Raw genomic sequence first — 12,112 nt, forward strand, 5'->3', positions numbered from 1 at the left:
CGGGCGCGCACGCCTCACCTGGGCTCGCGCCTGGTGCCTCCCTCGCCGCGTGGGGGCGCTGCGCCACGGCCAGGCAGTCGCCTGCGCCCAGAGGGCTCGAGCTCCTCTGCTGCTCGCGCTCCGGCTCTGTCCTCGTCCTCTAACCCTCCGCCGTCCCCCGCACCCGCGACGAGGGGGCGGGGTCCGACGGCGCGCTGGAAAGGCGGGCGAGCTGGCGCCCAGGTATGTTCTTCCACAAGGGCCGGGCGGCGGCGGAGGAGGCGGACAAGAAGATGCCACTGTCGCCGCCACCTCAGGGCGACCACGCGGAGTCCAGTCCGTCCAGGACCCCCAAGAAACACACCCCTTTCCACATCTGGCGCTCCAAGAAGAAGCAGCAGCCTCTGCCGTCTGACTGTGGGGTGTTCGTTCCGCACCCGCCCCCGGAGCCCCTCTGCGAGGCCAGGTAAGCTCCTCGCCCGAGCCCTCGAGTCTCCCCTTCCCTCCCCTCATCTATCCCCAGCTCTGCTGACCCCGAATCCTCTCCACCGTCCGCGGTCCGCCGCGCTCGACCGCACTCGGAGGAGGGGAAGGGCCCAGGGCGCGTTTCCCCCCGCGCAGGAGTGTTACCAGGGTCCAGAGGGCACAGACTTGGCCCCTGCGGGTTCCTCGTGGTCTCGGGTTCCTTGTGGCATCTGGCTCAGGCCAAGCACCAGCGAGAGGAACGTGTGCCCACCCATGTGGCTTTTACTTTGACTGGCAAAGACTTTAGGCAAAAGTTGTATCTACACCAACCTGCTAAGGAGAGCAGGAGGGTAGTGAAGGATTATTGCCATAATGAATGATAGGAACGCTACCTTGGAATTATACAGTACTTTGGACAATGGTGCCTTTATTGTGAAGATCTCCACTCTTACAGATCTCCACTGACCTCACAGGATCCGCAAGGAGGGGGAAGTGGCAGGGATGGTTACCCCCATTTTACGGGGGGAGAACCTGAAACCAAAAGGTGAATGGCTTGTCCCCATTGGAACCAGTGTCAGAACTAGGCAACACTAGGCAGCCCCTAGTTATTAAGAATGTGATTGCCATTGTGCTTTTTAAATTTTTATCAAAACTTCGTATTACTCAGTTATACTAGCTGAACAGATACATTCATTGAACAATAATCAGTTTAAAGTACCCATCTATTTATGTGGTTTGGAAGTATAAAATATTTTTAATGAAAGGGAGTTGGCAATATCCAGTAATTCCTGCTGTACGTATTTTTAAAATACACCCTTATGAACTCTGAGGCCCAGAATAAAATAGTGGAAAATTTGCATTTTAGATATATTTTCCTTTTATTTCTAAAAGAGTCTTAATTCTGCAATATATTTGCATTTACTTAGTAAAATTTTATTGGGCATCTTCACTAAGTGTTGGGATATAAAAAACAATGAACATGGTCTCTGTAATCAAAGAATTCTTAGTTTCCCGTGGAGACCAAAAAGTAAAGAGCGGGATGAATCCTACAGTAGATGTTAGCCCAGAGGTGGGGATCCAGGAAGGCTTCCTGGAGGAGGAAGGCTGAAGTAGTTTAGTCAGAAAAGGGGAGGAGCAATGACTTCCAGGTTGAGATTGCACTATGAGCATCACCAACACTGGGAAGAGCATGGCACTTCCTGAGAAACACAAGTGGTTCAGGATGGTCCGAGTATGTTTGAGGGGATGGAAGAGGAATGCTACGAAAGAAGGCATTTTTTTTCTCATATTTTTATCATCCATGGTAATAATTGGTCATAATAGAACATACTTTTATCTATTCAAAGACTTAACTGTGCTTAATCACCAATTGAAATTTCCTTTTTAAAAAAGATTTATCCATTTATTTTATTATTTATTTTCCATTTATTTTAGAGAGAGAGAGGGAGAGAGCATGAGTGGGGGAAAGGGTAGAGGGACAGGGAGAGAAGCAGACTCCCCAATGAGTGTGGAACCCGCCCTCACGGGGCTCCATTCCCACCACCCCAAGACGTATTGACGCTTAACTGACTGAGACACCCAGGTGTCCCCAATTGAAATTTCTTTTAAAAAATGTTACTTAATAATGATGTACTCTTCACTGAAGTATTTTTCCTATTACCTCTGTAAATATTTTAAACACTTCCTTGATGGGTTTTTTTTTTTATCCGACATACCCCCATCATTTCCTGTCTATCAAAACGTAATCATACACAGTTATAGACAATGTATTCAAATCCAAGTAAATTTTAGACTAAAACTTAAAATAGGAACTTTTGCTTCTCTCCTCAAGTATCTTGTATTTTTGTTCAGTCTTGAAGCACTCTTCTTTCCTTCGGAACCGTGATGAACTTTGTACTAACAAGTGTTCTGAAAACTAAGCATACTGGTCTGTCTTTGGGATGTTTTCCTAGTTAGATCATCTTCCTAAATATTTTGTTTACTTCTGAGACAGCGTACCTGTTTCTAGTCTAAAGAGCGTGGCTAAAGCACAGTTAGGTTTCTGGTCCACCTTGACCAGTGTGGCTCTCTTGAACCGTCTGACTGTGTCCATTCACTTCTGTCCGGGACTTGAGGTGGTGGAAGGAGGCAAGATGTGCCGCGCTCGCTGTGGTCTTTGTCTCTGTGTGAGGAGCGGACCCGTCGGGTGGCCACATGTTTTTGCTGGGCATATACCATTAATACTATGGGGTTTTAGAGCAAACAAAAGATGAATTTATATCCTGGCTGTGTGACCTTGGGCAAGTTACTTCACCTTTCTGAGTCTCCGTTTCTTCATTTCAAAAATGGGGAAAACAGTAATATTGACTCTGTAGAGCTGTTGTATCAAATGATAGTTTATTGCTTTAAATGTAAAACTTTTATCAGACTTCTGGGCACAAAGTAGAAACCCAGTAAATGTAAAATCATCGTCATTATCATCATCATCATTGTAAATGCCAAGATCTAATGGAAGAAATAGAAAGAAATAGGGTTGGATGGGGGGGGGGATGCTTCTCTTCCTGGAAGAGCTTACCACTCCAATGATGGTTTAAAGTTTACTGAGGTCAGATTTCTGTATTCTGCAAATATTTGCAGCTTTCAGTGTAGATGTTCTAAAAATCAATGAGGGTCATTTTCTTTCCTTATGTAAAATAATTTGAACACTGGCTGCCTCTCTTCCTAAAATTCACCCTTACGATTTTTTTCAGCTTGGTCTTGGTAAACGTGTTAATATGTTATTTTTCATAGAAAGAGAGCTGTTGCCCTCCTCGGCAGCCAGTCTCCTGTGTAGTCCATTAATCTCTTGCCACCAGGGGGCCCAGGGGAGAGGACACAGTTTGGGCATTGGGAGCTGTGGCCTGACTTGCCTTAGTAGCCAATAGTGGCAATTATTTATGATGTTTTGAATTATACTCCATTTTTTATTTTTTATTTTTTTAAAGATTTTATTTATTTATTTGACAGAAAGAGACACAGTGAGAGAGGGAACACAAGCAGGGGCAGAGGGAGAGGGAGAAGCAGGCTTCCCGCCAAGCAGGGAGCCTGATGCGGGGCTCGATCATGACCTGAGCCAAAGGCAGACGCTTAACCGACTGAGCCACCCAGGCGCCCCATACTCCATTTTTTAAACAGTTTATTCAGAGGAGAGATTCTCTATCTGGGTTTAAATCCCTGTTCATCTACTTACCGTAACAGCCATGTCATCCTGGGCAAGTTATTAACCTTTTGTGCTTCAGTTTTCTCATCCATAAAAGGGGCATAATAAGAGTTGTTACAAAAATAAACAAGTTAACGCACGTCGAATGCTCAGAACAGTGACTGGCATATTGTCAGTGCTAGTAAGTGGGAGGTTGTTTCCCTTTTTTCTCACTAGTATCTTGCCTACACCTCCTTTTTAGTAGTAATTTTATGTGTTTATTTTCTGCTATATGATGGAAATGGTGCTTCCTTTTATATATTCCCTTATGGAGCTCTTAACTAAAGGTCAGTGCAGTGAAGTGAAAATGATTACCCTCAAACTAAACTGAATCCCAAACCTAGAAAGCAAGCATTAGTGTTCTCTGCCAGAGAGCCAAACCCAAGTGGTGGGGAGCCTTGTAATACTCGGAAAATCTGCAGACCTCATTTCCTTTGGTGGAAAAATGCAGCCAGTGCCGGAGGGCAGAGTATCCTCACTGGGTGGGCAGAGACCTACCTTCAAGTCAGGGTTTGCAGGCTCAAGTTTCTGCCCTGTACACAGTCCTGTTTTTCTGTACTGCAGTGGACCTTTCCCTTCTCTCAAAGGAAAAGAACTTACTCCCTGTGTATATCACTAGAATGTTGTGAGGATAAACTTTTTCCTTCAGAAAAAGAACAGTTGTTTAAAATGTTATTTGAAAGCATTCTGGATCTGTAGAGTGTTAGTCTTTATGACTTAAAATTGGTTCTAGTTTTCAGTCTTGTGTGGCTGGTTTAGTGTTTAGGACTCTGAACAGGTTGAATTATTTTCTAACATAAAGGACATAGCTAGATAAGTCTAGTTTGGTTTTATCTAATGTTACATCTAAGCCGGTTAACACTGGGTTATTTTTCTTACTTATCTTTTGTCAAAGGCAAGAGTTTGAAATTTTAGGTTTTATTTCACCACTGATAAACCGGGAATTTAAACTTGAGCTCTGTCGTTTACTAGCCATGAGCTTCTTGGGAGGTTACTTCAGTTTAATGATCTGACACCCACCTCTAAGCATTGTTTTTGAGACTTATATATTTAAAACAACCAGCATCGTGCCTGGAAGAGAACAGATGCCCAATAAATAGGAGTTCTGACATCAGGCCGCAGTGAAAAAGGCACAGACGGTGGTGTTGGACACACTCAGTTTCAAATCTGCCTCCACCATTTGATCCAAGTTTCCTTAAGCCTTGACTTCCTCCCCCCCCGTAGAAGGGAGACGCGGCACTCCCCTCACGGGGCTCTAGGAGGATTAGATGTCACACGCAAAACACATGGTGCCGAGCCTCGCCCAAAGCCGGTGCTGGAGAGATGAAAGGTGAGGGAGGCAGGAGGGACAGGGACCGTGACACCTGCGGTTCCTGTCTTCATAGCAGTGGTGACGGCTTGAATAGATACACTTTTACATTGTAAGTGGAGTCAAGCCACTTCAGGAGCCCAGAAGTTGTAACCAGGTCTGTCAAGCCCTGAAATACCTTAGAGTATCTGGATGTGCCTGTTCATCTATTGAAGGGTGGCCCTTTATGCATTCAGTGACTTAAAAGTCTTAATATGTAGGACTGAGGAAGCGGAAGTTCAGCTTTCTACTTGAAGCTAGAGGAGTTTCTTCTGAAGTGATTTTGGAGTCTGAGTTCGGTGTAGGCTATTCTTTGCTGCTTCTCTCTGTCATTGTATCACTACTCACCCCCTCTTTCTACACTTTCGGTCATGATCTTCTTAGTCCATATGCAAGTGATGTACACGCTCTTGGAGACGTTTAGAACTTCTGGGCTTGGGTTCGCTTCTTTTTTCTTCTTCTTTTTAAAAAAGATTTATCTATTCATTTGGGAGAGAGAGAGAGTGCACACACGAGGGGGGGGGGGGGGGGGAGGGGAGGGGCAAAGGGAGAGGGAGAGAGAGTCCCTAGCAGACTCTGGGCTGAGCACAGAGCCCAATGCGGGGCTTGATCTCACAGCCCCAAGATCACAACCCGAGGGCACCCAGGTGCCCCTTCTTTTTTCTTCTTTAGCTTTTAATTATAAATTTTATTTGTAAGGATGAGACAGTAAATCACAGCTTTACTATTTGCCTATGATTAAAGCAATGCAGCAAAGATATTAGATATTGAAATTCACTTTCTAACTCCCAATATTCATTCAAAATGTCCATCTTACTATGAATATTGAAAAGACTTACCTGTCTTAAAGTTTGAGTTCACCTAGTGGGTCAGTTGTGTTTCAGGAATGTCCATGCAGAAAAAAATTATTTATTAAAAAAAATTGTTTCTGGTAAGACCATTTGAATCTTAAATTGTATATTTCTGTTTATCTTGAAAACTTTATCAAATAATTGCTTAATCTATATTTCATGTTGTACTTACTGTACAGAAGATTTTAGAGATCTAGTTCATGAAAAGCAATGCAATCTGACCTGTAGAATCATTTTTCTAGGATTAATAATAGATTATTCTATGGCACAAATTCCTTTCTGGATGTTCTTATTGAAATGTTTATCAGTCCAATTCTAGAGAAGTTTCTTATGATCAACAAACAGAGAGCCCTTATTCTGTATTAGGCACTGGGAAATAGAACAATAAAATCAGAGATGATCCCCGCTCCTAAGGAATTTGCACACTAGTGGAGTGTGGAGCATACAGCTGAAAATGAAGAAAGTAGCATATGATGCATGAAGTGCAGAAATAGAAGACTTGATGAAATGTATTGAGGTCAGAAGAAGGATTATCTTGAGGAAGCAGAAGTTTTTTTGTGATGAAGAAGTTTTACTCATATTGAATAATTAATGAGAAATTTTGTTCTCTGATATGAAGATGATCAAAGGTTCCAAACCTTCTTGAGGTTATAATCATCTTAAATTATATCCAGTGCCCATGGAAACTTTTATCTTTGCAGTAGCATTTAAGTCAAAGAGAATCATGTATTTGGGATTATGCCTAAATAATTTTCTGCTGTTCCTTAAAGTATCTAGAGCCTGAGACCGTAATATTTCAGCTCTTCTGTCATATTTTGACACCTATGAAGAAAGACTGGGCTTGGAATGTGACATACTCATTTGAAAACCTTAGCTGAAATTCTAAGTAAACATGATGTTGACATTCTAAAATTATAGACTGAAAATAAGTGGTTCTTAACATTCTTTAAATAGATTTACAAATCCAGAGAGCTAACTTGATGTCTACTCAATCTTTGTCAGAGATTCTGGAGTCTCTTTCAAGGAGAGTCCAGCATTGCCTATCTTCTCAAAGCAAGGTGTTCTTCCTTAAAAACAACTTATCTTTATTTTCATACCAAATTGCCAGGCACATCCCACAGGTCTCTTTGCATGCATTCACTTCAGAAAAATGAATTCTCAGCTTTTACCTAGAATAGATTTGAAATGTGAATTCAATACCTTGTTCCAAAGCAAGTTTTCAAGACAAAGTATGTATGAATGTCTGATATTTGTGGGATTTGGTAAGAAAAACAAGTCAGTTGGGTTTCATTAGCTCATTTGTAGTTCCCTTAAAATATAGCTGCATTGGGTTGACTCAAATGGCTCATCAAAATCCCTCTAAGGATTCAGATTTATGAGAAATCTTCATTCTAGAGAATGAGCACTTGCTTAGTGCTGTCTTTACAGCACTGAGCATCTCCTGGATGGGCATGTTCAGTGGAAATGAAGCAGTGACAGAGACCCTTCATCACAAGGGAGCATTTTGACAAAGTGCCATGAGACCCCAAGGACATACAAGTGACTCAGAGAATCCAAAGTCCATTGTGGTGTCCCCAGTTTCTCTCATCAACAAGTTATAGACAAGATGAGCGCAGGCTAAACCTGTAGCTAACTCAGAAAAATGAAACACAGAGTTAACAAGTGCCTTTTGTTTTTTACCTTCCCATGATGGCAGTTAAACAAGTAAAAGTAAGTCGCTGTTAAGCTTGGCAAAATATTCTGTGGTAAAGAAAGTTGGCGGTTGTCCGTATTTATTATTGTCATGTACCATTTCAAACCACCAATCCTAACTGAGTCTCATTTATTAGAAATTAGGGTTATGGTATCCTGAAATTAATATCAACAGCTTGTATAAGAGATTTGGCCAACAGGTACATAAAGACACCACATGTAATACACCTATTTTTTTTCAAATTAGTTAATAAGGAGTGGCATAAGCTCCCAATAGTTCTTTGGGTTCTCTAGTTGGATAGTTCTTTATCTTGTGATTGGGGTCAAGAGACAAAATAACATATGCTAAATAAGATAAGGAATGAGAGGAAGCATTTAGTTTATAATAATAACTTCAGACCACGTCTGTGAAAACATTATCTTCCATTAAGATTTGACGGAAAGATGCAGTTTATTTAATATACACAGTATATATCAGACACTGTTCTAAGCGCTTTACAAATATTAACTCACTGCAATTAATTCATAACATCCCTTGGAGGTAGGTACGTACTATTATTATTCCCATTTTGAGAAAAAATGAGGCACACTGGGGTATGGTAATTTAGCCAATGTTACAGAGCTCATAAGGTCGGGGCTGGGATTCTCTACCTTGTGGTCTTGAGTCTTGCAGTTAATCACTACAAATTGAAATCCCTGTGGTTAATGCTGCCTTCTTTATATTCCCACAATGAGTATATTTAGGTCTTCAGTTTCACAATGAGAAATTATAACATATATAGGAAATCAAGTTAATTTTTGGTACTAGACAATTTTTGTGTTAAGTAGTGGAGAGAAAAATATGTAAATTCATAGAAATATAAATACATTAAAATTTTAGAAGAAAAAACTATTTTAAAGAGAAATTCTAAAGTGTATGTAATGCAAAAGTAATGTGTCTAGATCCTGTATTTGGGGCTTCTGCCCAACCTTTGTCAGGAAACAACATAACCAAGATGTAGGCCTAGTTTGTATACCCTCCTTCCTCTCCCAAAGTCTTGGCACAGGCAGTCAAATGGAAGACGGGTGGCCCTCAGACTTTGCAGTTGCTACCCAGGCTCAGTGGGGATATCAGAATTCTTCAAGCAGAGCTGCTAGGAGCAGTTCTAACTTTAGGTCTCTAGAAGTCCTGCTGCTTGAATCATTTGGTTTTAGTTCCTGATTTATCATTGACGAGTCCCTGACATTGAATATATGTTTTACCTTATGTTGGCTTTACACTTCAAGAATTATAAACTATTGCTGATTTTTTAGCCCACTTGAGGCTCATAATGGCTCTATGCAATAAGCCCATGCCCTCATTTTATAGGTGAGGAGACTGAAGTTCCAAGAATGCCATGCGGATGAAGGAAGTGGGACTAAAACAGGTTTTCTGATTTCAGAGCAGCTGTTCTTTTTGGTTCTCTTGGATTATAGACTGTGCCTCCCTGCTCCTGGCCTAGACCCACCTTTGACAGGAGCCCAGCTGATTCATCTAACTTCCTGGTGACTATTCTCCCGGAAATCTTCCCCCCGTTTCATAAGCCAACAACTATGAGATTGTCTGATCGCAAGATTGAGTTACTAGCTATTTAGCCACTGTATACACTATAGTCTGGTTACTGACATATTGAATGCTTTCAGAGTTTCTGCTATAACTAGTATTTTATCTACTACCCCCCCAAAAAAAACCAAAACCAAAAAACAAAAACCAAAAACACCCCACTAAAAATAACTGAATTCATGTTTTCAAAAATTTTTTTAGATTTTATTTAATTTTATTTAAATTCAATTAATTAACATACAGTGTATTATTAGTTTCAGAGATCAAAAAATTGTTAAACTTGCACAGCCATATTTTATAATGACAAAATGTCAATTTGAAATTATAGGGTCTATCCATATTGTACTCATGCAAGAACTCCCTTTACAGGGCTTGAAGTAATGCTGCTGCTATGACATGTAATGTACTTTATTTATAACTTGTCATTTAAATATTTTGATAATACTGACAGATTCATAAATATCCTATGAAAGTATAGCTTGATTATTTTTGCATCTGCTGTTTGGAAAAGATATGACAGTCTACGGCCATACCACCCTGAACACGCCTGATCTCGTCTGAGAAAGACATGACAGTCGAAGCAAACTGTTGACATTCATGTGGAAATACAGTACCTCCTTTATCATGACTCCCATGTGCAAACCTAAGAACTGGCCTGGCCCTTTTCAAGCCTGTGCAGTGGAGGCTCCCCCAGGCATCACCAGCCCTTCTTGGCTCTACCACCTTGCAGATGTTGGCTTGCTCTTCCACTGTGTAGCTCCCACGAACTAAGAGGTTGTTATTGTCTGCAAAACAAGACAATGTAGTTGCTTCAAAGGTGGGATTACAAAACTCTTCTCTTTTAATATTAGCTCCCCAAAACAATTTTGTCTGGAAGAGATTTGATTATTGATTAGGAGTCCTTCATTGGAGCATATCTTGGATTGAAACAAGAGGCATTTGTATTCCTATATGTGTCAGTAAACATGTTTAAACAAGCTAGTCACTAGATTTTGGATTTTTTCAAGATAAAAGTAAAGTATGACTGAATATCTGGCATTTGCTCAATTTTTTACTTTTACCAATTGGGATTTTGTGATTGTCCTAATTTCACCATGTGAGAAGTTTCAAGTACTTTGAAATCTTAGTAGCCGGTACATTGCTGGCAATTAATTGTACACTTCCTTGTTATTTCACTTTTATTAAAAGCTTTTTTTTATACCCATAAGGGGACAACAAGCCCCAGATCTAGGTGATAACTGCCGAAGATGCATTAAGGCTTTGGGTCCTTCATCATCATGTGGTTTCTTCCTTCAGAAAAGCCCCTCAGGAATTTATGCATCAACTTCCTTGCTCAGGACAGGTTTCCTGGTTGCTTTTCTCTGTATGAAAACAGACCCTGATTACAAACCCACAAATTTACAAAGCTTGATGTTAAACAAAGAGGAGTACCAATTTTTATCTTAGTGTCACTCAGTAAATGATCAACAAACAGCAAAAGTGACAGCCAATTGGGTTTAGGCATGTTTTGTTTTTCAGGGGCAAAGAGGAGGGCATGTTTTCTGAGGAAAGTGGATCTGGCATGGGGGAATGGGCAAGGAGAATTCTTTTCAGCCTCCTAATTCCCCACCTCTCCTGTCAGTTGAGTAAACACAAGAAAACCTTTGTCAAGAATAAAAAGGACAAAGGGCACTAATGAACTGAGTACCTATTATGTGACAGTTACTTTCATATTCAGTGCATCTCATTTAATCTTCATAATAGCTCTGCTTGGTAGGTAATTTTTCTCCCATATTTACAACTGAGAAAACTGAGTCTGATAGTGTTCGTAAATGCCAGAGCAGTATTTGAAACCAGGTCTTTCCAATTCCAAAGCTGGTAATATTTTCTCCAAACCATGAGAAAACTAAGGCTTCCTGAATGAGTAGTTGATAGAGGGTGTGTGTGTGTGTGTGTGTGTGTGTGTGTGTGTGTGTGGGTGCGTGCGTGCGTGCGTATGGTAGGTAGTTAGCTAAAGAATGGAAGTATCCAATACAAATGTAGTTATCCACTTGCTCTCAGAGCTATCATCCTTTCAAAAACCAGGAAAGAAGGGCGCCTGGGTGGCTCAGTCAGTTAAAGGTCTGACACTTGATTTCAGCTCAGGTCATGATCTGAGGGTTGTGAGACGGAGCCCTGCCTCAGGCTCTGCACCGCTGAGCATGGAGTCTGCTTAGGATTCTATCTCTTCCTCTCCCTCTGCCCCTCCCCCCCCACTCTCTCTCTTGCACATACACACATACACACACTCTCTCTCTCAAAACAAAAACAAACAAACAAACAAACAAAAACAGGAAAGAAGCATTCTCCTTGAAATGCTTGCCCCACTGTAGAGAAGGGGAGTATCCGAGAATGAAGAATTCATATGTGTTGGGAAGTCAGTGGGCACCCTTGTTTTCCTGGGAACTCTTGACTTGAGATAATTCTGCCAAGAATCAGTGACTCAATCCCTGAAGTGTTAACTAAACTTGTTGCTCCTGATTTCCAATCTATTCTACAAGCCAGAGTTTTACTACCTGTTGCTGGCATGATTCACAGAGTATGTAAAGAAATCTAAGGCGAAAATGTTGAGGGGGCGCCTGGGTGGTTCAGTCGTTAAGTGTCTGTCTTCGGCTCAGGTCATGATCCCAGGGTCCTGGGATCGAGCCCCAAGTCAGGCTCCCTGCTCCGTGAGAAGCCTACTTCTCCCTCTCCCACTCCCCCTGCTTGTGTTCCTGCTCTCTTTATCTCTCTCTGTCAAATAAATAAAATCTTGTTAAAAAAAAATGTTGAGGATTTTTTCACTCTTCATAGAAGTTAATCACAGCCCTAAAAGAGGGAAGAAATTGCTGGTGACCCAAACTCCAAATTTATAGGAGATACTGTTGGCTTGAAAGACGTAGATCTACAAAGTTTGAAGTAAAAGGATTATGAAAATCCTTTAAATACCCTTTGTCTTTTAGGAAATAGTAAGTTTGTTG

At 41.2% G+C, this 12,112-nt stretch overlaps 1 protein-coding gene across 2 annotated transcripts in view; it reads left to right on the forward strand.

Moving 5' to 3' along the window:
• The first annotated feature begins 257 nt into the window (after positions 1-257).
• CRYBG1 (crystallin beta-gamma domain containing 1) overlaps positions 258-12,112 on the forward strand; it is a 202,014-nt gene continuing 190,159 nt past the window's right edge. For both annotated transcript variants that reach the window (XM_073893718.1, XM_025863329.2), the window contains exon 1: positions 258-445. In XM_073893718.1, the coding sequence (XP_073749819.1) occupies positions 273-445 (173 nt within the window). In that variant the 5' untranslated portion in view covers positions 258-272. The remainder of the gene's footprint in view (positions 446-12,112) is intronic.

This window comes from Callorhinus ursinus, unplaced genomic scaffold, assembly GCF_003265705.2.
Source record: "Callorhinus ursinus isolate GAN/ISIS: 27379988/994484 unplaced genomic scaffold, GSC_fseal_2.0 scaffold6, whole genome shotgun sequence".
In the NCBI taxonomy this organism is placed as follows: Eukaryota; Metazoa; Chordata; class Mammalia; order Carnivora; family Otariidae; genus Callorhinus; species Callorhinus ursinus.